Source organism: Kwoniella pini, chromosome 8 (genome assembly GCF_000512605.2).
Source record: "Kwoniella pini CBS 10737 chromosome 8, complete sequence".
Classification (NCBI taxonomy): Eukaryota; Fungi; Basidiomycota; class Tremellomycetes; order Tremellales; family Cryptococcaceae; genus Kwoniella; species Kwoniella pini.
The window spans coordinates 1,384,425-1,410,330 of NC_091723.1; the positions used below are offsets into that span (position 1 = coordinate 1,384,425).

At 41.5% G+C, this 25,906-nt stretch overlaps 11 protein-coding genes across 11 annotated transcripts; 7 read left to right on the forward strand and 4 right to left on the reverse strand.

Moving 5' to 3' along the window:
* Window positions 1-312: 312 nt before the first annotated feature.
* On the forward strand, window positions 313-2,144 carry I206_106269 (uncharacterized protein; the record flags this gene model as incomplete). Its single annotated transcript, XM_070203282.1, has 7 exons — window positions 313-474; window positions 534-612; window positions 669-1,029; window positions 1,098-1,257; window positions 1,310-1,444; window positions 1,509-1,740; window positions 1,801-2,144. 7 exons carry the CDS (start codon window positions 313-315, stop codon window positions 2,142-2,144), a joined length of 1,473 nt encoding a protein of 490 aa, XP_070059383.1.
* Window positions 2,145-2,782: 638 nt separating this feature from the next.
* On the forward strand, window positions 2,783-4,339 carry I206_106270 (uncharacterized protein; the record flags this gene model as incomplete). Its single annotated transcript, XM_019156820.1, has 9 exons — window positions 2,783-3,008; window positions 3,078-3,158; window positions 3,219-3,269; window positions 3,322-3,467; window positions 3,521-3,622; window positions 3,682-3,712; window positions 3,786-3,920; window positions 3,973-4,032; window positions 4,092-4,339. 9 exons carry the CDS (start codon window positions 2,783-2,785, stop codon window positions 4,337-4,339), a joined length of 1,080 nt encoding a protein of 359 aa, XP_019010622.1.
* A 114-nt stretch (window positions 4,340-4,453) lies between these two features.
* Window positions 4,454-6,320, reverse strand: I206_106271 (uncharacterized protein; the record flags this gene model as incomplete). Its single annotated transcript, XM_019156821.1, has 8 exons — window positions 4,454-4,824; window positions 4,887-4,986; window positions 5,054-5,247; window positions 5,306-5,409; window positions 5,466-5,628; window positions 5,699-5,971; window positions 6,031-6,130; window positions 6,192-6,320. The coding sequence occupies 8 exons, from the start codon at window positions 6,318-6,320 to the stop codon at window positions 4,454-4,456; spliced, it is 1,434 nt and encodes a 477-aa protein (XP_019010623.1).
* A 1,488-nt stretch (window positions 6,321-7,808) lies between these two features.
* Window positions 7,809-8,787, forward strand: I206_106272 (uncharacterized protein; the record flags this gene model as incomplete). Its single annotated transcript, XM_019156822.1, has 2 exons — window positions 7,809-8,224; window positions 8,340-8,787. 2 exons carry the CDS (start codon window positions 7,809-7,811, stop codon window positions 8,785-8,787), a joined length of 864 nt encoding a protein of 287 aa, XP_019010624.1.
* A 210-nt stretch (window positions 8,788-8,997) lies between these two features.
* On the forward strand, window positions 8,998-10,271 carry I206_106273 (uncharacterized protein; the record flags this gene model as incomplete). The annotated part of the gene is made up of 2 exons (XM_019156823.1): window positions 8,998-9,746; window positions 9,812-10,271. The coding sequence occupies 2 exons, from the start codon at window positions 8,998-9,000 to the stop codon at window positions 10,269-10,271; spliced, it is 1,209 nt and encodes a 402-aa protein (XP_019010625.1).
* Window positions 10,272-10,462: 191 nt separating this feature from the next.
* On the reverse strand, window positions 10,463-12,181 carry I206_106274 (uncharacterized protein; the record flags this gene model as incomplete). The annotated part of the gene is made up of 6 exons (XM_070203283.1): window positions 10,463-10,632; window positions 10,707-10,789; window positions 10,841-11,423; window positions 11,541-11,850; window positions 11,925-12,060; window positions 12,120-12,181. The coding sequence occupies 6 exons, from the start codon at window positions 12,179-12,181 to the stop codon at window positions 10,463-10,465; spliced, it is 1,344 nt and encodes a 447-aa protein (XP_070059384.1).
* Window positions 12,182-12,800: 619 nt separating this feature from the next.
* Window positions 12,801-14,915, forward strand: I206_106275 (uncharacterized protein; the record flags this gene model as incomplete). The annotated part of the gene is made up of 11 exons (XM_019156825.1): window positions 12,801-12,856; window positions 12,915-13,121; window positions 13,221-13,347; window positions 13,495-13,574; window positions 13,634-13,743; window positions 13,803-13,816; window positions 13,912-14,045; window positions 14,107-14,233; window positions 14,324-14,605; window positions 14,669-14,752; window positions 14,820-14,915. The coding sequence occupies 11 exons, from the start codon at window positions 12,801-12,803 to the stop codon at window positions 14,913-14,915; spliced, it is 1,317 nt and encodes a 438-aa protein (XP_019010627.1).
* A 201-nt stretch (window positions 14,916-15,116) lies between these two features.
* I206_106276 (uncharacterized protein) lies at window positions 15,117-16,438 on the reverse strand (the record flags this gene model as incomplete). Its single annotated transcript, XM_019156826.1, has 6 exons — window positions 15,117-15,222; window positions 15,278-15,458; window positions 15,549-15,773; window positions 15,869-16,045; window positions 16,113-16,217; window positions 16,312-16,438. The coding sequence occupies 6 exons, from the start codon at window positions 16,436-16,438 to the stop codon at window positions 15,117-15,119; spliced, it is 921 nt and encodes a 306-aa protein (XP_019010628.1).
* Window positions 16,439-17,620: 1,182 nt separating this feature from the next.
* On the forward strand, window positions 17,621-19,576 carry I206_106277 (uncharacterized protein; the record flags this gene model as incomplete). The annotated part of the gene is made up of 8 exons (XM_070203284.1): window positions 17,621-17,748; window positions 17,807-17,918; window positions 17,983-18,203; window positions 18,278-18,413; window positions 18,477-18,578; window positions 18,641-18,758; window positions 18,815-19,289; window positions 19,354-19,576. 8 exons carry the CDS (start codon window positions 17,621-17,623, stop codon window positions 19,574-19,576), a joined length of 1,515 nt encoding a protein of 504 aa, XP_070059385.1.
* A 300-nt stretch (window positions 19,577-19,876) lies between these two features.
* Window positions 19,877-22,797, forward strand: I206_106278 (uncharacterized protein; the record flags this gene model as incomplete). Its single annotated transcript, XM_070203285.1, has 11 exons — window positions 19,877-19,962; window positions 20,031-20,091; window positions 20,151-20,189; window positions 20,248-20,713; window positions 20,765-20,941; window positions 21,014-21,440; window positions 21,501-21,624; window positions 21,701-21,725; window positions 21,778-21,950; window positions 22,015-22,211; window positions 22,311-22,797. 11 exons carry the CDS (start codon window positions 19,877-19,879, stop codon window positions 22,795-22,797), a joined length of 2,262 nt encoding a protein of 753 aa, XP_070059386.1.
* A 477-nt stretch (window positions 22,798-23,274) lies between these two features.
* Window positions 23,275-25,886, reverse strand: I206_106279 (uncharacterized protein; the record flags this gene model as incomplete). The annotated part of the gene is made up of 8 exons (XM_019156829.1): window positions 23,275-23,364; window positions 23,433-23,681; window positions 23,744-24,328; window positions 24,412-24,744; window positions 24,822-24,893; window positions 24,956-25,135; window positions 25,202-25,711; window positions 25,767-25,886. 8 exons carry the CDS (start codon window positions 25,884-25,886, stop codon window positions 23,275-23,277), a joined length of 2,139 nt encoding a protein of 712 aa, XP_019010631.1.
* Between the last annotated feature and the right edge of the window lie 20 nt (window positions 25,887-25,906).

Sequence of the window (25,906 nt, forward strand, 5' to 3'; positions counted from 1 at the left end):
AACGAAAGCAGCGGAACAATCCGCTGAGATGCACGGAGAAGCTAGGGATATAATTCATGTGATTTATAAATAGTTGGAGGAGGGTAACTCGGTAAAAGACCATGAAGCGACGCTTGCATTTTGTTGATCGGAAATAACCGATAAATCTGCTAAACCTGCTCTTCAACTTGTCCACAATTTGACTATTCCAAGTCTAATGCATTTCGCGTTAAGATGAGACAAAGATTGATCTCATATATATAAACCTACTTCAGAGTGAACTGACATTGATCATCACGTTATCACAAGTCTTATCAGATAAAAGCAACAAAAATGGTTTTACCAATTGACAATCCTACCAAATCCTTCTGGATTGAAAGTGCTGAATCTCCTTTAAGGAATCATCGTACTACAGAAGATTTACCCAAAGAGACGGACGTATTAATTGTGGGAAGTGGATATACTGGAGCATCATTTGCTTATTGGTTACACAAGGTAAGTCACTTCATACCCGAGAAAACAGTGATCTTTACTGATTTTACGTTTATACTTAGTTCACCAGCAATGGTACAACACCTCGTATGGTCATGTTAGAAGCTAGAGATGTATGCGGAGGTGCAACAGGTCGAAATGGTATGTCCCTAACATTCTTTAAGGGATACGAATTTGAGCTAATCTTTCTCGAATAGGTGGACAATTGCGACCACATTTCTACTCTCGGTATCGTAACTGGTCAACGCGTTTTGGAGCGGATGGTGCATTAAAAGTGATTCAACATGAAGCGGCTCACTTAAAAAGTTTTGACAAGTTGTTTAATGGAGAAGGAATTGCTGAGAAAGTATGTTTCAAACTTGGAGAAACTTTCGATGCGGCTATGTCAGAAGAAGCTTGGGATAGGTTGAAGGGAGAATATGAATTGATGAAGAAGGATCACGGAGAGAATGGACCTATAATCGGGGAGTGTAGATTGATAGAAGATTCAAAAGAGGCTGAAGATTTCACTCAGATGAAAGGTTGTATAGGAGCTGTTGTTCATCCTAGTGGTCAAGTGTAGGTAGTGGACTATCTTTAAGTCAAGTCAAAGCTGCGAAAAGAACGCTAATAACATCTATTCACAGGTGGCCATACAAATTCGTTCACGCCCTGTTGGACATCTTGTTAAGTGCTGGAAAACTCAATTTGCAGTCACATACACCAGCTTTGGAAATTTCAGAAAGGGGAGCAGATGGTCTGATAACAGTAAAGACAAACAGAGGGGAGATCAAGGCTAAAACAGTAGTGCACGCAACTGTGAGTCTCATCAATAGTAGACAATCGCTGATAAAGGCAGAATCGATGGGCATCTCACCTACTAAACGAGTTCAGTAATCTAATATACGGAGGAAGAGGTACTATAGCAGCCATCAAGGCTCCCGAAGGGTTTATCAAAAATACTGGAGCTCAACATTGGGATGCTGTCGTCAACGTGAGTGTTCCAAGCAGAGTCTCCCCTAAACCAGCCTGCTCACTTTTAGCTACTGATTTATCAGAATTATCACCTTCAACTCCCTCCACCTTACAACACTATCATAATCGGTGGAGCTAAACCATTGACTGTACATGATCCTTGGCAATACCTCAATAACGATAAAGAGGATGAACAATTCAAAGGTGTACCAGAGTTCTACTCTCGATGGCCCAAGAAGGATATCGTGGATTGGCAAGGCAAGGATCCTGCAGATTTCGAGAAGAAGGTTGAAGATGGAGGTGTTTGGTCAGGCGGTGAGTAAATTTCCTCTGATTCAATTTTATGGATTTGTTGTTAAAATGAATCCCATACAGTTTACTCGTCAAGTATCGATTCGTTCCCATTCGTCGGACCTGTTCCAAGAAGAGAAGGAAACTTCGTAGCAGCGGGCTTTGCAGGCCATGGTATGCCTCGTATCCTGGGGTCAACAGCTCATTTAGCTCCGCTGGTCCTGAAAGAATTGGGCATCGAATACGCCACGCCCGAAGCAGCTGCTATTTTTCCTCCTTTACCTCAACCATTCTTAGCTACTCAAGAACGAATTGACTCTTTAAAGGATATAGATGCTATCAAAAAGTTTCAGGACAGTCACACTGAAGATTTAGCAAGTTCGAAGAAACCTTTTGCCGCTCCTTTCCCTCAAATCGTAACAGATTAGAGCTAAGATGAAAGATTGTATTGTTATGTAATGAATGCAGTGTACACAAAAACATAGACACATGTATACCCTCCGGGCACAATTTCCTCTCTTTTCGAAAGACACCGAAGACTCCCAATGTTCGTTGACATATGCACTCTCGGTAAAATCATCGCTAAGTCATTTGTAGCAATGTCGTGAACATGATTCCAAGCCACGTTTTATTTATATTTGCGTTATGCATTTCAATAAACCGTAGTTCATTTGTCCTCTCAAAAGGTCATCCTTAACGCCCTGACCTGATACCTTACTCTAGGATCAACAGTTCGGATGAGCGAGTCACGTCGCAGATCGTTATCATCCGGTAATGACTAAACAGCCGACGGGTGATGGGTATCGTCGCCAGGTATTGGCGAATGATAAGTCTCGCATGATCTCGTTGACTTTGTGACCTTGCCCTTGGATCAAGCTGATTTGATACCCATGTATCCCATGAGCTCTTATAGCGGTCATCTAGATCCCTAATATCATTGAGAGACCAATCGCTTCGTATTTTTCCGATAGATCAGTTTGTGACTAACTTGATTGTCCCGCGCTATACTACACCGTCAGAAATCTTCATATCCCGATATCGACAGTCATCTCCAATCAGGCATAAGATGTCTTCTTCATACGAGAATGCTGTAGTAGCTGTTGCTCTGAGCGATAAGAAGTTAGAGGAGGTCAAGCAGAAATATGATCATGTCTTCTATCACCCTGACAAAGAAATACCGGAAGAGCACCTTAAAGTCGCAGATATATGGTATACTGATTGGGCTGGTTTACCTGCTTGTGTCACATCATTAGATCAGATACCGAGAACGAAGATCTTGCAACTTTCTTCAGGTGAGTCCCACTATATGGAATTGAGATACCGAGAAATGAAGAAAGACAATTGACCTCCAATGTACATAGCTGGAGCCAATAATGCTCTTTCTTCAGCAATCATGTCAAGCGATGAAGCAAGAAAGCAAATCAAAGTATGCTCTTCTTCTGGTATGTCAACTTCATTCAAGCGTGTTCGTGAATGGGTCGCTTACTGATCTCAAACTTCAGGTATGCACGTACTGTCCATCCCGCAGTACATAGTATGCAACGTGATCAATCGTGAGTCATGATCTCCAACATGCCTTGTCACATCAGCTAACAATGCAAACAGTGTACATGAAATTGCAAATCCAGCTGCATATCGCTAGAACAGAGAGTATATGGCCTGCAAGAGATCGAGTAGTCAAGGAAGCTGGTGCTAGTGGAGAAGCATTTCCAGGGAACAGATTTCTGATGGGCAAAACTGTTGGTTTACTAGTGAGTTTATCCCCCTTAATCATCACAGGATCAAATAAGCTAATCTCCTGTAGGGCTATGGTCATATCGCTCGAGAAACCGCTAGACTATTCCAAGCTTTCAACTGTAAGATTATAGCAGCGAATTCGAGGGGAGATAGACGAGCAGAGGACGGAGTGAGTATCTTCCAAGTGTATCAAGCGAAAACACAGATTTACACTTGTGCTCCTTGCAGTATAGAATTCCAGGAACAGGAGACGAAGATGGTGAGATTCTGATAAGCCCCCAGTTCCCGGCGTTCATCCAAGCTGACTGGCTATTCGATCTCTCACCTTTTAGGTTCGATACCTGAGGAATTCTACTCCACAAATGATGAAAAATCTTTCCAAACCTTTCTGAGTCGATGCGATATCCTCGTAGCAAGTTTGCCTTCAACTCCTCAAACCACTTATATGATTAGCCAGAAACAACTGGGTGAGTCGCCTCTGCCTTTTGAGCTGGAGAATGACTAACATTCTATCCGCAGAATCGCTTCCACCCGGATCTATATTCGTAAATGTCGGTCGAGGGGATTTGGTGAAGTCTGGTAAGCTTAAAACCTCGCTTTGGTCAAATATCAGCTGGCTTGCTGACTTACTATCCCAGAGTACATTCTGGGCGCATTGGAGTCACCAAAAGGACTTTGGGGAGCTGTGTTAGATGTGACCGATCCCGAGCCACTACCCAAAGGACATCCTCTCTTCACACATCCTAATGTGATCGTCACGCCTCATACGAGTGGAAGCTTTGAGGGATACTTTGACGGTGGAGCAGATGTGCTCATCGCTCAAGCAGATCGACTAAAGGCTGGAAAGGATCCTCTCAACTTTGTTGATCCCGCGAAGGGATACTAGAATATTTGTACCTCATCAGAGGAGTTCATGCATACTCTATAATGCTGTCAACGAATAAAATTTCCGCTTGAGATATAGAAACGACGCATATTCGTTACATTAGATATAAGTTTTCTACAATTTCCATTCCTTGGCCAAAGCTCTACCCATTCTTTTACAACCTTCTTCCATTTCCTCTGGTGGAGGCAAAGAGAAACTGATTCGAACAAAGTTTCGCTTAGCTTCCTCTTCTTTAGTCCATGTACTTATGGAAGGTGCTTTGAAGAATTCGGATGGGGCCATCAAAACCTTCTCGTCTATCATAGATTGGAATACTCTCTTTGAGATGACTTCAGGATCTTCTGAAGGGAACGAAGGATGTGTTTCGATCTTGAGTCGTATCCATAAGAACATACCTCCGCTAGGTTCAGGTAATTCTACCGTAGCAGCTGGTACGTGCTTCTTCAAGAGATCGATCATGGAAAGACACCTTTTCGAGTAGATATCTAATCATCATAAAAGGTTTTAGTCACATGGGAGAATCAAGGAGTCGGTGCAAAAGACTTACCAGAGATGTGTGGGATATATTTCTTCTCAAACCCTTCGTGCGATCCCCATGCACGTAATATAGCAGCAATGGCAGCAATCGAGAAACCGGAGGGACATTGCTATAATTAAAAACGGACGCATTGTCCTCAGCTAGATAGAGATGGCTCCTTGTAAAAATTGACTTACAGTAGCACTCTCTCTGGTGTTCATAATCTTCTCCACCAAAGTCTTATGTCCAGTGACCCATCCCAATCTACTTCCTGGAGCTACGATCTTAGAGAAACTATCGACTCTAATGACTCTGCCGTCGGTATCGAGCGAGAGGAAACTGGGTACGATGGGGCTATCGGCTCCATTGGGTCTGATCTGTAAGAAGCAGTCTACACAGCTAGTCAGTATGGAGTCAAGTTTGAACAATCATGTGTAATTGACACGTACATGGGTCGTCCTCGCAGATCAATACGTCCCATTTTCGACATATAGAATAGATCTCACGCTTTCTCTGAACCGGTATAGTAACACCAGCAGGGTTCGAACATGTTCTGCATTACCGCTGAGTCAGTTACGTTTCGGCTGAGTAGTATATAGATAGACTCACGGAACAAGTACAAGCATTTTAGGTCTAGGACCTCCTCGTTCTTTTTCATCCCATTGAGTCAAGATTTCATCTAAAGCTTCTGGTACTAAACCATCTGTGTCGAGAGGAACACCAAGACATTTGATACCCAAGGTAGCAGCAGGACTCAGTAAACCGGGATAAGCTATATGAGAGTGGGTATCAGCCATCAATAGGAGGATTCAATCAAATTTTGGATGATTAATGAAACTCACCAAACTCTTCAACGAGCATATAATCCCCTCGGTCAAATACAGCTCTCATAACAGCATCTACACCATCGGTATTCCCGGCAGTACAAAGATTGACCCAATCTTCATATGGAGGAGCGTGGATACGTTGAGTATGCTCTTTGATCCAGCCCAACAAATGAGGGGTACCGTAAGTAGCGGAATACTGCAATTCCCCAGCGAGATCAGGGAAAAGATTATCACCTTTGACTGGATCGCTATATGGTGCAAGAGGTAACATGTCTTCTGGGGATCGACCTGACGAGTATCGATCAAGTGAGTCGAGCTTTTCACTCTACACAGCAGAGTGAACTCACTTTCGTATCCTGGGACGTACACTGACTTCCCTGCAAAGGGTACTGAAAGGGTCATTCCATTTACAGGCCATGTCGAGGGGTGAGGTATACCGACTCCGAACTACACGAATGTTAACATCATCTGGTTAGTGACTTCAGATTCGATGGGAGTCTCCACTCACACTAATCATTCCAGGTATCTCGAAGTACGGTCTCAACTCCTTCAACTGAGACCTCTTTCTTCCCGTAGACTCTTGACTGAAGTATTTGGTGAAGTCAATCTTCACCGGCGCTGGATCGATAGATGGCATCTTGATGGCGTATACTTTTCGTATTGCGGAGGGTGGAATGATGTGAGACGAATAGAGTTTCAAATGATGGTATACGACCTCGTCTTTTTCGAGTCAAGAGTAATGATCTTATACGTTGTGATCATGCAATTCGCTCCGACACCTGAAAGTTCAATACTCAGCTCAGTAGCGCGCTTGAGTTGCTATTTTCAATATTTACGGCATATGGCTGAAGAAGGGATTTATGCGAAGCGACGGTTGATTTAGGCGATCTCTTTTTGACCGGAATTCACCGATAACAACATGTGCGGAACGATATGAGCAAAAGAACCTATAGAATTGGATCCTCACGGAAGGCATATAGTCCCCCTAGGTTTTGTCTTCGTGAGTCACCGGCTCAACCATCAACTCGTGTACAGTCCCTCAAGCTTGCTAATCGGGCTGCTCGCCGTAATGCAGTATCACATAGACAAGCATCGAGATACCCCCTCGATCACCATCTTCGGTCGGTGGAAAAAGGATATCATATACCTAGTACACGAATCTGGCCTGTCCGTAGATGAAGTCAGGATTAGTTGCTGCCAATGTTCAGATAACGATGCATCTAATGAAGGTAAGCTGGCACGACCGCTCAGAGTTCAGAGTAGGGTGATCATTGGTAAATATATGGCGAAGGCCTGCTACTGCTGACGTGAAATGTGGATAATGATGAATACATTTGCTGACCGGTGTAGAATATGGTTCTCACTGTGCGGTGTATGTATTGGTCTTCATTCGAGACCTTGCTTTTGGCCGGACCGTACTTCAATGATTTCTTGCTGAACTTGATATGTGTTCATGTGGATGCCTTACTTCTCGACTGACCAATGCATCCGCTCAATTTCTCTATTTAGGCTCCCAAGGTATCTGGTTATCCCCAGCAGTCTGGTGGACTTACGAGAGGAATCCATATATTCTTCAATTACCTTGTTCCAATCAAATCTGTCGTACTTTCCGTAAGGCGCATATTTATAAAAATCTTGTCTGGAACATCTCGTTCAATAATTTTTGACTCACTGGAAGTGTGATGCTGAAAGGAATTGGGCGCATTTCTATCTCACCCAGGGATGAAGGTGAAGATCGTAGGTTACATGTTTGGCGCCAAATGCACCACTCAACAATTCGCGAAAACAATATCCTATTTTACCTCTTTTTGTCAATTAGACCCAACGTCTGTCTTGCTTTTAAATCGAAACCCAGGAGATCCAGCTTCCATGACACGGTCTTTACCGCCCACCGTTCCTCACCTATCAAAGCCTGAACTATTCACAACAGAACATTAAGCATGTATCCCATATAAACACTGCTATCTGATAAGAACTACGGCCGAAATTTGATATCGAGGGAAAGAGATGAATGAGTAGCAGGTGAAACAGAAATGAGGGCGAGTACAAAGCAACCATCGCGCAAACAACAAAAAAATTTGGAGTTACATCAAGCAAATAACAGCACAGTCCCACGGTTATCAACATGACTACCACCTCGCTGCCAACTTGGTCGGAACTTCCAGCTGATCATCCTCTTCTTCAACTACATTCCCGCTTACCCACCATTCTCGAAGAAGCGAATCACTCTCAGATATGGGGTGTAAGGTTGATCAAGACTACGCCACCAGCATTTTCATCTTTGCTCATACTTCAGAAATATCTCAGATCAGTCGCGAATGATGTCGACAATGCAGCTGAAAATTTGACAAAGACATTGAAATGGAGAAAAGAATTCGGACTAGATAAAGAGAATGCAATTCCGGAAGAATTTGGACCTGATTTCGAAGGTTTAGGGTATGTCACACAAGTGGGTAAGGAAAATGGTGGGGCGAACATTGTCACTTGGAATGTTTATGGTGCTGTCAGAGACATCAAAAAGCCTTTTGGAGATTTGCAGCGGTGAGTATTAACAATCATACAGTGTTCCTTTATCTGTATATCAGGTGAACCCCATCATATATGTCATGAATGGAAATAACATGATTTCCGGATAATCGCTGATCCTATTGCGCAGATTCCTTCGATGGCGAATAGGCCTAATGGAACGAGCTATATCTCATCTTCAATTGGCTACTACATCAACCCCTATTCCAGATTACGGAAAAGGTGATGATCCACATCGAATTGATCAAATTCATCTATATGGTGGTGTATCTTTCCTAAGAATGGATCCATTGATCAAAGCAGCAAGTAAAGCTACAATTGAAATAATGCAAGCGCACTATCCCGAATTACTCCTAAGAAAATTCTTCGTAGAAGTTCCACTTATCATGTCTTGGATGTTCAGTGCTATTAGCTTTTTTGTATCTGCCGAAACGGCTAAGAAATTTCAAGTTATCAGCTACAAAGAAAATCTAGGTAAAGAATTGGGTAAATTGGAAGATATACCTAAGGATTTAGGTGGAAATGGACCGGATCTAGCTACTTTGGATAAAAGGTTAATTAGTGATGACGTTGCTTAGTGATAACAAGTGATCTTCAGGATGTTATTTGATCCCAAACATCATCGTTGATTCATGACCGTTTTGGAACGCAGCACATGTATCAGAATGCGTCCAAAAAAGCGGTCTTTTGAAATTAAGGATGCCCGGATCGTTCCCGTTCCCAACGGCTAATTATATTTGATATCCGATCGCACCTGTCTCATTCAATCTTTAATAACTCATATCATCATGGTACAACTCACTTCAACATGTCATTGTAAAGACTTCACTCATAGTTTTAGCATTCCCGAAGATATTGAATTACCTTTGAATGAAACCACCTGCTCATGCGATGCCTGCAGGTATCGTACTGGTCAAATCAGTTTCTTATCTCTCTCAGCTAAAGTTACCCAATCTTTTCCACCTTTAAATGTATTGGATAAATTGAAGAGATATGATCAGAAATGTGGATTCGTTATTGATCAAGAGGAGCTCAAGGGAAAGCAAGATCAGTCCGACTCGGATGGACTCAATAAGTATTCCCAGAATAGTACTTGTGGAGGTACAATAATAACTTCTTTCTTCTGCGGGAAATGCGGTACAAAAGTATACCTTCAAGTTGCGTCCCTAGGTGGAGAGGTGGAAATTGGAATGTGGACATTAGGAGCTTTAAATGATATCTTAGTTGACAATGAACCTATAGTGAAACTTACAGGACATCATTTCTTAGAGGATACGGTTGATGGAGGTATATCTAATATATGGACAACATTCGAAGGAGAAAAATTAAAGAAACATCATGATGGATCTAAAGAATGGTCTCCATCGAAAAATATATCGATGAATACAGAAAATTACCTACACCTACATTGTAAATGCGGAAGCTTTGATGCGTATGTACGTAGACCTCAACCAAGTTTACCATTACCAGAAGGTTGTTATTGGTATCAACACCCATTCAATGATCAAGGTATTCCGCAGAGATATATGGCTAGCTTGTGAGTTTTAGCTTTGCTCCATTTGGCTTGCTATGAACGAAATCCTGATGATATCATTCTTGTAGCTGTGCATGCGATTCATGTAGACATATAACCGGTTCATCACTTCCAGCTCATCCATGGGTTCAAATCCCTTTCATTGATATTCTGTCTAGCCCTTCGACTAATTCTAAAAGTTACTTTCCTTCACCGATGACTACCGAAACGGAATTACCAGGATTAACTTTATATCACTCATCTCCTAATAATATCAATACTGCACGATATCATTGCTCAACATGCGGAGCCAGTATACTTTACTTTGATTCAAAAAGGGATTTCATATGTACTTTGCCTGTTGGTTTGAATGATTCTCATAACGGAGTTATGAATATTAGCTGGTTTAGTTGGTGGACTGGAGAGGAAGGACATCCTATACCTCCAATCAATGCTAAAGATGATGGGAAAAAACGCTGGGGAAAGGTGATTGATGAATTTGAAAAAGGTTTGATACAATGGGGTAGAAACATTGGACAACGTCAATAATTTATGCTAGTAATGTTTTAAGTGGTCAACAAAATGAGACATTGTGTAACGATATACAATGAATCAGTCTATTGTAGAAGGTTTATGTTGTCAGGTTATTGTCAATATGCTAATTCAAAAGACATAATTGCATTTATAGGCAGAAATGAACTCAATAAAAGGAAAAAGAAAAGTGTCAAAACCTCTTCAACTCAGAACGACTTGAGCCAATTCATCGACCTCAACATTCCTCGATGCAAAAACCCTTGAATACCTGTTTGATTTGACACTTCCAATAAATGCAAAGATTTCTTCAAATAGTCTTCAGATCGAGTCTTCAAGGCATAGTGATTTTGGGGAAGAAGGGTTTGTAATGGACCATCTAAATCAGGTTAATCTGTGTTAGCGAGTATAAAACCGATATATGTATACTGTTGATGGCTCTTCCGCACTTACCTGCTCCACCCAGTTCTGAAGAAGCAAGTAGGGTTTCAGCGATATCTTGAGCATCTTTAAGGGCAGCAGCTATGCTATTCCCACTTGAGAGCATCATTAGCATAATCCGACCAAGATGTAACGCTCTCACTCACTTAGTTGGGGGTACTACATGCATAGCATCTCCAATAAGAACGATTCGACCTTCTTTGAATGGTACAGCTTTACCTATCTCACTACTGAATATCGGCGAAGCTTGTATAGTGGCAGGTACAAGATCGTTTTCAATCATTTTTATCAATTCTAAATTTGTACCGTCTTCTCTTAGAAATGTTAATATTTTGTCGATCCATGATCCATCAGTCAAATCTTCCCAATCTTGAGTAAGCCGTGTAGGTATCATCATGCGAACCAATACGAAACCACATTTCGGATCTTCAAGTGCTTGTTGAACGGCTTTCACTTCATCATTCGGTTCCGCGAACGGACCTTCTTCGCTCAATTTAATAGCTGTTTTAGGATCCATCAAAGGTAATTGACTTCCTGAGAATAAGATAATTTGGGTAGAATTTGATGAATTGCCTAAAACAAGGTTCACACAATCTCTCTGAAAAGCTTTTGGGATTTGAGGGAAAGGTGTTGCGAGTTTGAATTGGACCAGGATAAAAGGGAGTTGAGGGGTTTTGCTGAATGCAGGATGGAGTTGAGATCGAATAGTAGAATTCATACCATCGGCGCCTATCATGATGATGAGTTTCTGATCTCTGATTGAAGGAAGATCAGAAGGAAACGTTCAATTCTGATTCGTAGCTTTCAAAGGGACAGGTGGTCACTTTGATCAGGTTTGAAACTCACCAATAACGAAATCAGCCAATTCCGTAGTGCCATTATCAAGCACAACTTCTACCTTATTATCCTTCAAATCTCTTACCCTAACAACTCTTCTACCTCTCAGGACATTAACTCCATCAGACAGTAGACTACTCAACACTTTTCTATTGATCCACTGAGGTTGCTCGTTCTCGTATTTCTTGTTGGAGAAGAGATGAGTCAAATCATTGTTCAAGATGTTTACCCCTCCATGAGATATACCGTAATCTGACAAGTCCACTAGATCGCTGTACGAAGCAGGTGCAATGATATTTGTGAGACATTGACGAGCATCCTATATATACATATTTGCATAATCTCTGAGTTGATTGCAAGCTGGCAAGATCTGAAAAAGCAAAAAAGACTCACCTCAGATAGTTGCGCAGGATACTTATCGGTTATTGGATTGCCTTCACGTTGTTCATATACTACTACTTGTAATCCTTTGGGAGCGTTACCTTGCCTCTTGGCCCTTTCTAAGTGATGAGCAGCAGCTAATCCAGCACTTTGAGAGTCGTCAGTTGATCGCTTTGACAGCTTGAAAGTTGCAGATGGGTTACTCACATTCCGGCTCCGATGACAATAACCTTGAAATTACATTCGGTAGTGGTGTTATGGAGCGACATATCAGTCACACAATACAGAAGCTAGTTTGACGCTCGGCCAGCTGTCACTAGGAGTGGTGTCAAGTAATAGTGATCAGTATACTAAGTTGCAGCAGGTAAATTGAACGACAGGACTTTTGTCAAAAGCTTAGAGCTGTCCGTGAAGAAGGGGATTGAGGATGTGAGGACAATTCACAACCCTTTGTATGACGTTGCTGTGCATGTTCGAACGGAACAGGGCTGTCTGTATCGAGATGATGCGAGCAGGGTATCATTGCAACTAGTGTCTGATGAAAGGATGTATAAATATAAATATAAATCAGATGAAACAGAAACACTCTCATTCCTGCGTGCTATTCACTAATTACGATTACGGAACCAAATAAACAAAGATGAACAATCAAAAATTAGGTGCGCCATTGGGCTGCTGCTGGACCACATGGTGTGCCTAATTGTTTCAGGGTCATGTCCGCCTGAGCGCTATCCTCGGTGTCGTCACCAACAGATACAACACCAAGTAGAACTATCCTCCTTCATAATCACTATATCAGACAGCTCTTACTCAATTTCATTCCAACGACAGATCAACCGCTTTGTCAACCTTGTTCACAGCGACTTGCTTTCTCTGTGATTACCTAGAATGTCGAGGCAAGCTCCTTTAGTCATCGACAATGGTACGGGTTATACCAAGATGGGGTATGTTTATCTCACAATTCTATTTTAATACCGGACACCGCTAATACCTCGTACATAGTTTCGCAGGAAACTCGGAACCATCTTTCGTATTCCCAACCGTAATTGCAACTCACCAATCGGCATCTGCTGGATCATCAAATAATTCAGGTGGATCAGGAGCAAGAGCACCGCCTCCTATAGCTGGTAAACCGAGTCATTTGGCAAGCAAAAGAGGTATAGAAGATTTAGATTTCTTCATTGGTGATGAAGCTGTCGCAAACTCAAAGTGAGTGATCCCATCTTGCATTATTCCTAAACTTATTGATCGTTCTTCGTGTCGCTTGTGAATGCGAATAAAGCTGATCACGTCTCGACTTCTCATCAGAACTTATTCCCTTCATTACCCAATTCGACATGGTCAGATCGAAAACTGGGATCATATGGAAAGGTTTTGGGAACAATGTATCTTTAAATACCTTAGAGCTGAGCCGGAAGATCACTATGTCTTGCTTGTAAGTTGTCCCTTCCTTCTGCTGCTCTGATCTCTATATCCGTTCGTATGAATCACATATCCCTTCAATTCCTGCCATCCCTATTGCGGCGCGACCCATTGCTTATTCATGGATACGAGGATAAGCTGACATACAGAACTTCCATAGACCGAGCCTCCTCTCAACCCTCCTGAGAACAGAGAAAACACTGCCGAAATCATGTTCGAGTCCTTCAACGTTCAAGGATTGTGAGTAGGATCTGTTCGCATCCTGGTTATCTATCAAAGCTGATACTGTGGTCCTGCAGATATATCGCCGTTCAAGCTGTACTTGCACTGGCTGCATCGTGGACCTCTTCAAAGGTCAACGAGAGAACGTTGACCGGTGTGGTCATTGATTCGGGAGACGGAGTGACGCGTGAGCTGCCAACATCGTGGATTTCCATGACCTATGACTGACTTATTCAATATGCTTAGATACTATCCCTGTTGTGAGTATTATTACATGATCTTCAACCTATCTGCCAGTTCAGAACGATCATAGACCATGTTCGAGAAACAGCTGATCGACCATTTCCCTTGATAGGCCGAAGGTTATGTAATCGGATCATCCATCAAGCACATTCCAATTGCAGGTAGAGATATTACTTACTTTGTTCAACAATTGCTGCGAGATAGAGGAGAAAGTGCTCAAATCCCACCAGAAGACCAGTTGAGAGTGTGAGCGGATTATACTCCTATTGAGGGATTTGGCGTCTGCTTACTGCCATGCTGCATATAGTGCCGAGAAGATTAAAGAAGATTATACTTATGTTTGTCAAGATATTGTCAAAGAATTCAAGAAATATGATGCCGATCCTTATAGATACTTTGCTAGATTCGCAGGTGAACACAGTGTGACCGGACGAGTGAGTTTAATCATCCTTCTTTCCTCTATGTGATATATCTTGGAGTAAGCAGATTGGAGGCCATGTGTTCATGTCCTATTGATGTATCAGAAATACGACCTAGATATTGGATACGAACGATTTTTAGCTCCCGAAATTTTCTTCAATCCCGAAATCTACTCATCCGATTTCCTCACACCCTTACCAGAAGTAGTAGACAATGTTATTCAAACCTCCCCCATCGATGTACGAAGAGGTCTATATAAAAACATTGTGTTGTCTGGTGGTTCAACCATGTTCAAAGATTTTGGCAAAAGATTACAAAGAGATGTTAAAGCTATCGTAGATGGTAGAATCGCTGGAAGTGAAGAAAGATCTGGAAGTCATTTGAAAGTGAGTCGAAATTTACATCTCACCTTATCACTTGACCGGTGCTGATCATGAGTGGTGTCACAGTCGAGCGGAGTTGAAGTCAATGTCATTTCTCACAAACGACAAAGATATGCTGTATGGTATGGAGGTAGTTTGATGGCTTCTACCGTGAGTTCAGTTCTGTTTCAAGTATCTAATTGAGATCTGCCTCGTACTGACCACAATCCCTTGATAGCCCGAATTCTATAATGTCTCCCATTCTAGAGTCGATTACGAGGAATACGGACCATCGCTCGTTCGTAGATTTTCAGTATTTGGTAGTGCAGTATAAGTCAGATACAAAATTAGGGATCGTTGTAATGAACAAGATGTAAGGTACAGATCATCAGTCATCATGGATCAACACTGTCATGCGAGCCATGCAAGTTAAGCAGACCGCGATTTGGGTTAAAAGTCCAAAGTAATCCAGTTTATTCATTCATGCTGATTCTATTTTTCCCTAAAATGGGCGACGCAAGGTGTATACTTTCCATTACAATTTGAACCACTCTTTCAAGGACTCATTTTGTTTGGCCCATTGCTCGAAATCCCAAGTTCCAGACAACGAAGTCGTTGTCTCAGGTGTCCTTTCCATTTTACTGTATATTGTGAACAAGGTTAACCCTCGCTATAATTGTTTATCTGATGACTTACCCTTCAACTATCAATTTCAAAGCTAACCACAGTTCTTCACCCACTGAATTTTTATTTTCATTTGAGTAGAAATATGATTTACTGACTCCAAGAGTTGATACTTGAACTCCACCAATTTTTGATAAAACATCTGCCATTTCTCTTATAGTCAAAGAAGAGGTAGTTGCGTATATATCTTTACCTATACAAGCGGATTAAGTGATTAACGTCTCATATGATGGGCCTTTACTTGTGATTTAGATGATTGTCAAGTGATAAATTAATAACTTACCAATCCATTTATCAGGATTAGATAATGCTTCTTTTACCCAAATTCCAGTTTGTTCAACTGGAAAACTTGATATTTTCGTATCATCAGGTATAGGGAAAGCCAAAACCCATTTGTCCTTTTCAGATTCGTTGGGTTTTAAAAAACCAAATTTAGTAAGATTTGAAAAGTAATTACATGTAATTAAATTTGTATGTGGGATATTCTTTTCTTTCAGATACTTTGATACTAAAATATTGTAATATCAAACTTAGTATATGTTCGCAATTCATAATCGATCTTCGTTCCGTTACATCTTTACGGACTTTAACTTTGGTACTTACCAGTATTTTTAGATTCAAAATGAGGACATTCTCCTTCTTTCACTTGATCTAAAGTTGAATATACAATATGCTTAACACCTGCTTTTACACATGCATCAATAGCTCCTATTGATTCTAGGGTTTCTGCCCTTTGAGCTGCAAGTGCATCGTATCCATTTGAAAGGTAATGAGTCCAGACTAATTAAAGCCCATTGAATATCAGTAGATGACATTGATATTTGAGAGATGTTTGGTTTGAGCTCACAATCTGCATTAATGTACGCTGCATCTATACCCTTTAAATCGTTGGCGTATGAAGAAGGATCAGACAGATCACCTTTGATTAGTTCAACACCTAATTCTTTCAGAGCTTTTGTTTTTTTTGGTTTGGAAAGTAAAACATGAATTAGCATTTCCATCTTCGAGATTATCGTAATATTAAAATGAAGATTGTTGTTAATCACCTTGAGCTTTTTCGGAATTTGGATTTCTAGTTACACCCGATATTTGATATTTAGTTTCACCTTCCAATAAATATTTAGCTACACTTGAACCTTGATCACCTGTTACAGTAAAAATAACGACTTTCATAATGATTAACCTTTGTTCGAGATGATACTTATTTTAAATATGAAAGAAAATTAGATAACAGTGTTGACAGTATGATAAAGAAAATTAATCAATGTTAGAGTATCAAGATATGCATATTCAGAGAAATTTACGATAATTTAAGGTTCAATCTTTGTACCTTCCAGAGTTATAGAAATGATATCGAATCGAGTGGTTTTGCTCGACATTTTTGGGAGAGATTAGTGAGCCCTGCGGCGATGAGTGATAAGAGGTGGAGGATAATGGGAAAGATTAATAATCAGTCGGAAAATTAGCATGAAATGGACTGGAGTGTTCAGAATTGAGATACAGCTTAATGTAAATATGAGGCCACGTCGAAGTTCACAAGTCTATGTTAGGCGTGTATAAAATGAGTGACGATGTTGATTGCTTTGAATTGAACATCATTGTGCGATACGATGTTCGCCTCTTGAGTCCGGACGACTAATTGAATTGGAGAGCTTTTTGTTTGACGCGCAGCTCGGAAAAACATCAATTATTGCCTTTGCCAATCGGGGTTGTCTTTAAAGACTGCTAGCTAGAAAGATTGTCGTAGCGTTCTCTTCTATACGGTACGACATTTTTCTTTTATATTTGGTCAAGTCTGTATTCCAAAACTAATCGGGATGGTACTGAGATTCCAGCATATATGAGCCCCCTTCTCCATCTTCCCTTCCGGGTATATCACCACAATTGCGTTATTTGCAAATTAGTCGTTCCTGTTCAAGACAGATCTGCCCCGAAGAAAGACGAAATGTAACCCGAAATGATGTGATCAACTAGTCAGCCCATAGCATCGATGATGTTTTCATTGTAAACTTCCCGACTTACTTATAGAGCTTGAGCGTTTACGATCACGCAAAATTACTATTTCGGGCAGACATTGTAAAAGAAAATAGCAAAAATGTTTATCCCGCTCGATCCCGAATAATAGGAATATGGCGTTATCAAACCGAATTTTGATCTTTGTTTGGTTTCTCCAATCCCGAATTACAAATATTTGTGATTTTACTCGGACATTAGATAAAGGTACCGAAGAGAACATCGGATGCGTAAAAAAACATCATCTACAATATATATATATATATAATGTAATATCTCTGACATGCGATAGCAAATATCCTCCTCTTCAAGCTTTATCAAAATCGAAGATTTCTTCACAAGATGGCTACCATCGAAACTGATTTACCGCCTCCAACGGTATTGTTAGATGCTGATCGACAAAGTTATGTCGGTAAACCAGCTTCCAAGAAAGGGAAATGGCAAAAATTCGTTTCATTCATCTGGGATTCGTGAGTTCGCCGTCTTGTCCTCATCGGGTCTTTCACAAGCTAATCGAATGCTATTCAGTGATTATTATGAGAAGTCGGATGCCGAACGAAATCTTGTATTCAAGTTGGATTGCTTCATGTTAACAGCTATGACCATTGGTTGGTGGTTGAAGAATCTGGATCAAAACAATGTATGCTATCTTTCCTATTTGACTGACGACTAGAATACATCATCTGATCGCACCTCATTCTTAGTTGTCAAACGCATATGTATCTGGTATGAAAGAAGATTTGAAAATTCAAGCTAATCAATATACCTACATGGGAACAATCTATAATGCAGTCGTAGCTGCTATGCAAATCCCTTCAAGTTTCATAGTCATGAAAGTTAGGCCATCTTGGTTCTTAGCTGCTTGTGAAATTGGTTGGGGAATATTCACATTTGCTCAAGCTGGTGCTCAATCTTATCAAGCCATGTAGGTCAAATTTTGAATCGATTAGCTCGCTTATAATTAGAGATCTGCAGCTGACGTCGGGGACGGCTCGATAGGTACGGATTCCGATTTTGTATTGCCATTTTTGAATCGTTTTACTACCCTATTGGATTCTTCATACTGGGATCGTGGTACACTAGACCTGAATTAGCTAAACGAATTGGACTTTGGTTTGTTGCTGGACCCGCTGGAGTGAGTCACCATGTTCACACTGCCGCCATGAACTGTTTGAGCTGATCAGTGATTCTCCGCCAGTCTGCTTTCTCTGGTTTCCTGCAAGCAGCAATTTACAAAAACTTAGATGGATTGCATGGTTTGGCAGGCTGGAGATGGTTATACATTATCTGCGGTATCATGGTGAGTGGTCGAAACGACATGGACATCGCACAAAGTCTAACCATTTTTCTATAATTGAATAGACTGTCCCTTGCGGAGTTACTCTCTTTTTCTTGGTACCGGATTTCCCAGAGAATACTAAAGTGTGGTATCTCTCGGAGGAAGAAAAGGTTTTAGCCAAGGAAAGAGTAGCTCGAGGTGGTAAGTCACTGTCGTAATTCTTGACCATTTTTCCTGTTATGCTCACTTCTATTCAGGTGCTCAACCAATGAAAGGAAATATCAATGGTCAAGTCATTCTTTCCGCACTTAAAGATTGGAAATTTTGGATTCTCGTGCCATTCTACTGCATTTACGGATTTGCAGTTCAAAATGGAACACAATTTGGAGTTTACCTTAAAGCATACAAATACAGCGTTACACTTCGAAACGTCCTTCCTTCATTAATGTACATCATTCAAATCCCTTGTATATTGATTTACTGTTATATCTCCGATCGAACTACAAGAATTAGTAGAGGATGGATAATGCTTGGACCTTTGATTTGGGGTATATTCCCTACAGCCGTTTTAGCCTTTTGGCCAAACTCAAACCCTCTTAGAGTATTTGCTTTTATGGTAAACGGATCTCTTTACATTACACCTGTATTCTACGCTTGGGTAGCTGAAATGTGTGGACATAAAACGGAACTGAGAGCATTTATAACCGGTTCGACATCTTGTTTGTTCTATGCGTGAGTATCTCGTCTCCTTCATTGATACCGCCTTCCTAAAAGCTGATATATGTCCGGTGTCCAGGTTTAACGCTTGGCTTCCTGCTATTGTTTTCCTTCAAACGGATGGACCTAGATTCAAGAAAGGTTTCAGGACTACCTTCTCTTGTTGTATCGTTAGTGTTGTATTCGTGCTGATCATCATTGTACTTCGTCGTCGAGAGGTAAAAAAGGAAAAGAATGAGATGATTTCCGATCAAGCCCCCATAACACCCGAAAGAGAGGGCGATATTGAAGAGAAATTGTAGGCTATGAGTATTGGTAGTTTTACATGTCTTCTTCTCAGATGTAATCTTCCTTGTGATACAAATTATATATGAGTATATATGTCATGAGCATGCATAGATGAATTGTTCATTAATCAGACACGATTTTTGGCTTAACTGTCACCACATGAGTGAAGTCTCGTTAATTCCTGATTTCGGTTGATTAATGGGAATTTGCAATTAACGCGTGATTGATATATGAGAACAACCGAGATTATTTAGTTGTTCTTATTCAAACATCATGTATCTACATTTCTAAGCTACCATTCACCAAATTGACAGATGTCAGAGAGCTCTACTGGGCCACCGCCTGCGAAACGACGGAAAGCGAGGAGAGCATGCGATCCATGTAGGAATCGAAAGTTGAGGTGAGTTTCGGAAGACCTAATCGGAGGGGAAATCGATCTAGTGAATCATATTCATCCCGATTGTTCAGGTGCGAATATCCCGAAGATGGTCAAAGTGCAATTGAAACCAAATGCTTTGCATGTCAACGTGTGAGTACATCTTCATGTAAATTGAAGTTGGCGATATGTAAGCTAATCAATGTATGCAGTCTGGAGCAGAATGTGAATCCAATCAACCAGCAAAGATTGTATGTCTTTTTTCTCTGATTCAAAATTATATGAATTAAGTTTTGTAATCTCACTTAGGACAAGCGTCGGCTTCGTACTTTGGTGGATCTAGCAACGACAGATGAACAGAAACAATGGGTAGCAGCTCAAATAGCTTCAAGGGGAATATATGTTTCTTCGACCGATACGGGTGCACTCAGAAAAGCTAGACCTTCTACAGTTGGTGATCCCGCTCAACTAGTAGCTAGATTGTCTTCACCCGGTATACCTAACTCAAAGCGATCGTCAACACAAGATATAGAAGATAAAGGGATCGGTAGCTCAAAGAGGACATCTCAATCACCTTTGCAGACCCCTACCAGAACTGAATTCCCACCACAAATCGTTGAACAACCCCTACTCCTCCAATCGGAACCAGCAGAATCAGAACCGTTGACCTCTGCATATCTCTCATCCACAGCCTATGGTGCCTCGGAAATACCTAGAAGAGGGTCGGATGAACCTCCGAATCTGAAGTTGAGTGGACCGGAACCTCGTATGCAGGGTAAGTGTAAATCATAGAACCCTATTATACCATTCGCTAATCGATAAACAGGTCCTACTGCTACTATCAACTTGTTGGCGGACTTGCCTGAGGATTCAGCTGCGTTAGATAGACGATATGGGTTATTTAGAGTGACCGAAGGCTGGGTGTATGGTGCGAATCCGGATGTTCCAATGAGGGAAGGTCAATTATCGGAACAACAGATCAGGGAGGATGTTATAGCCAAGCGTGAGTTTCGCTTCTTCGAATAGGCCGCCTTCGTACATTTCGATCTCGGGTGTCGCTAATACCAAAGCCCAGTGATTTCATTCTACACCGAGCAAATTGCACCTCTCAACCCTGTCATTCCTCCTCATCGTATATCTCAAGCGATTGATAACTCCCCATTCGTCCTTTCATCTATCTTAGCAGTAGCTGCCCTTTCAAGGGATGTCCCTTCCTCTATCTACGCCTCTATCCGGGAAAGACTTCAGAAAGATTTAGATCAAGAATTAGGTAAAGGATCAACTTTACAACAAGTTCAGGCATTGTTGATATCTGGAATGTCCCATGAATTGCATGGAGAGACTAATATGGAAGGAGGATCAAATTGCTGGATACGAATTGGTACTGCGATCAGACAAGCTCAAGATATAGGCTTACATAGACTGAATGCGGGTCATTGGATACCCGACATGTATGCTGATAGAGCCAGAGCATGGTTGGCGGCAATCATTACGGATCGATGGTGAGTGGTGATCATTCCATTCGTTGATCTCATTTACATTTATTGAATTACTGGTATTAGGTACGGCGGCGCATATGGTCAACCGTTGGCTATCTCCTTACTAGATTGTGAGGATCCACTAGCATCCCCGGATATACTCCAAACGCCAGATCTCACTCATGCCTTCCAAGTGGAGATGTTCCATGTAAGAATCTCTCACTGCAACTCTTGCTCACGTCTTGATTACACATGGCTGAATTACCTTGATGTTCTGGCAATAGGTCAGCTGTCTATTAGGAGATATCAGTCAGTTCGATTGTCGCAGGCTCTCGATTAGATTGCTGATTATATGTGACAGTGCAAACCATCTACAGGCCTCGATCCATGGAAAGGTGTACAGACGACATACTAGAATCATTATTGCGCCAAGTGGATACTAGATTAAGTCTCATACCTGAACCATTTCTCTTCACCGGTAGATCTACTTCGGTTCAAGGTGGTTTGCTAAGTCTAGTGACTGTCTCAACTGAGGTGAGCGCTAAAAGTCTTTACGAAAGGCAAACCTGCAGCATAAACGACTGATAAATGACTACAGGTGATCTTCTTTAGATCATTTGTCAAACACAACCGAAAACTCCCATCGCACCTTAAATTCCGTCCCACGGCGCAACGGTGGTCAAGAACAGTACAAAGAGCTAGACAAGTCATATCATGGTTGAATGAAAGAGGCGATCATATTTTAGATTGTTGGTTGATTGCTAAATATGCCATTGTATACGCTGCTTTGGCTCAGTGAGTGACCTATCTCTAGTCGATTATATTCAACAAATATCTCATTGATTCTCCGCGAGATGATCTCACAAATAATTAATCAGCTGAAATCTTGTGCAGGTACTACAATTATGCGGCAGAACGTGATATTGAGTCTTTACAATCCCTTTCAATAGCGAAAGATATGATGAATCGATGGGCTTTAGGACATAATCAACTTAGACCAATAGCAGCTCGAGCAAAAATCGCAGACATAATAAATCTATTCTATAAAGCTGCTAGGGGTATGAGTTCGAATAATCTAGATCCAATTAGTCAAATAACGCGTCAACCCAATCTCAATAATAACCAATCCACCTCATCTAATGAATATACAGTATCAACTACGAACTCCTTTTCAAATCAAGATTCAACTCTGAATCAACATCAACAAACATCTACACTAGTCTCAGCTGCAACCATTCCAAACGGTATAAACGATCTTGATATAAATCACGGATTAGACAATTCAACATTAGACGATTGGTTAGCTGATTTCTTTAGACAACATGATATCCCGGATACTGGATTATCTAATTCCGCCATGTATCAAGGAACGCTAGATTAAATTGCATTTTCGTACAATCAACATTTGCCAACAGTCATCCTGCTGCGCGAGCTTACATCCTAGAAGTACCCGAAATAAGTTCTTGTGCCACTGAGATACGTTTCATGGCGGATCTTGCCCTAACAACCGAACGATGGAGGTATTGCTTCCTCAAGTCGATTCATGCAAAGTATGAAGGATACTCGTTGAAACACGACTACGCGAGATTAATCGTCAAGATGTGGTTGGGGCTAAAGTTGTAAATAAAGGACCATTGAAACCGTGCAAGGTCGAGGCATGTTACAAATACAATTTTCCCTAACCTAATCTGTACATGTATACTTTGCATGATCACGTCATTGTTCACAGATTGGTGTCAAAATGTACAACTTTCTGTTCGGTCGTCAAGGTTACCAAAAATCCATCGAATGCTTGCCAACAAGATTGAAAAACGTCGCGTGCCGTTGTTTTGGAAAGCGAAAAGTACCATTCAAACTTTCAAGCCGTCTTTCTCTTTTGAAATCTGCCTACGGGCAAGCCTGGTAAAGCCTCGCGGTATACTGAACAGTATTTTTTATATAAATAAGTCTATAGTAGAGTCTTTGTTTTCAGCTTGGCTCTAATCTGGCCTCGCGCGATACTATTGGGACACTCACATCTCCTTCTCTGGATCTGAGAAAATTTCGCAGACCATTAGGAAAGTCGTTGTTCTTCACTCGTAAACTCAATTCCCTCAATAATCTATCATACCTTATCTTATCTTTGGCCAAAACCTTGTTTGGGGATTTACGTTTTGTTAATCTACAATTATCTTCTTCCCAGTCACTGTCCTCTTTTTCATTTGTGTTCGATTCATGGTCGTATACGAGCGAGCTTCCTTTCGCCATCATGGATGATTTGCGTTTCTATAACAAGTCGACTTCATCATAAGACTGCAAGTCAAGAAATGACGGGCAGGTGCGCTCACGAGTCTAAGCGGGACATCATCATCCTCTTCCTCCTCTTCCTCTTCAGCTTTTTTAATAGGCTTAATCTGCTTAGCATCGGAATGCCTCCTGATCTTCTTGAAAGATCCTAGAGGCCTATCTTGAGGTCTCTTGACGGGAATAAGGAATGGAGAAGCATCCTGAGTCCCGGTGATCATAGGTTCTGCCATCTTGGTTTTCTTCTCTGTAATATCGTCGGGTTTTGCAGCTCCTTTCAGCGAGCTGTTCGAAATAATAGCATCTTCTTCACTTTCCGCACCATCATCCGAGGAGAAGATCCCAGCTAGGTCCTCATACAAATCCTCCTCTTCTTCCTGTTCTGTAGCTTTCGAAGGTTGATTTTCAATGCATGAAATCTTCCGTTCCGATTCCGGTTGGATTGAAAGCCCTGAGCCTGTGTTATCTGCTATACTACCGGAAATAACCAAAGGCTCAGGCTGTTTTGCTCTAAGTCCAAGTCGATCTGATGTACTTGGATGACTCAGGCCTTCCAGACAGGTAGGTTCGGAGGTGACAATTTGCGTTCGAGGCACATAGCAGGGCTTCGAAGTTTGAAGAGAGCCTTTCTACGGTACCCAACAGATTCCAATTAGACCGCTTGTAGCCACTTGCGGGGGGACGGAAGTATAAAGACCTACCGGTGAGGGACCTGGTCCAATCGGGGCTCTCCCTTTTCGTTCTTGAACGCCTTGGCTTCTTCTACGTATCTTCCATTCACAAGAGCTGTCCAAGGTAAGACTTCGTCCCACAATTTAGAGCTTTGTAAGACTTTGGGATCTCTTATGCTATGTATCTCTTGAGGAACAAGTTGTCGAGAAATATTCAAATCGTGAATCCAACTTTCGCTGAGGATTTTGCAGCCTGCCTCAACTGCCCTCCAGTAGTCTTGTATCCTCGAGATTATGAACCGTGGGTTGTCCGTCCTACAGAAAATGACAATGTCCGCATGACACAAGTGAGCTACGAGATTTCCACCCATACGCTATAATTAAGGAATGGACCATCAGCCAAAACTCTGTGACACGGGCGTCATGATGGTCCGATAGAGGCTTGACGAACGTGGATGATCGTGGTGAGCCTGTCTCTACCTCTTGGTGGCCCGATCAGCCAAAAGGTCTTCCCTCGAAGAAACTATGTACAAGGCAGCATCAGTCTATACGAACTGGTCGGGGAAGTTCTTCAGCTTGATTCACCTCGGAGGATATGTTAGGGGATAGGCTTGTTTCGCCATTGCCTAAAAGATAATCGACCTGATCATGACCTTTCATTCCTGGCTGTGGCTGTCGAAGGACAGCTTGCTGAGAAATGCGAGTCGGTGAAATAGGTGTTGGGTATCGATTTGCGTCACGCGACATACTATTAGTGGTAGAACTCTGTTGAGGACAAGTTTCAGCTATTCTCTCAATGATGCAATCCAAACGTACAATTGACTAAGCCACAGTAGTTTTTTGAGAAATCTCACGCCGTTTAGCCGCCTCTATAGCATCATTAACTTTGGCTGACAATTGTTCAAGCATACTTGTAGCGACTGTAGGATCTGTTTGCATCAGATCACTCAAGGGCGGCTGCCCCCTCAAGCGTGAAGGAGGATTCTGTGTTATTCGATAATGATTTCTAGACGAGGTCTCACCAGGATAGGAATTCGGTTCCATAGTATTGGCGCCGGTGGTCGATTTACTATCATACCTTGAATCTCTGATTTGCGAATTACTCTGGCTAACGTGTTGTGTTTTGTCGATTCTAAGCTCAGCTCGAGGAATGACCCAATATCTTTCTCTACTGATGATTTTCCCTCCTTGTATACTATCTTTGATCCAATCTAAACTTATAACCTTTTCACCTTCACTTCCTGGTAAACTTTCTGCATAAGGTCTAGAGTACGCTAACTGATAAGGGGTTATGATGAAAACACTCGAAAACCTATCCACTATTCTCCCTCCTGCTTTTTCCTGCAATCTTTGTCGTCAGCCTTACTTGACTTTCATCCCAAAGGGTTTGACTGACTTTAATGTAGGCTTCAATCTCATCTCGTTTGATACCTATAGCATGGACGTAGAATTTTTCCCTCTCAAAGAGTAATGGCTGTCTAGCTGAGGATGACTCTCCAGGATCTACTGGCGTCATATTGAAGTGTAAATTAGAGA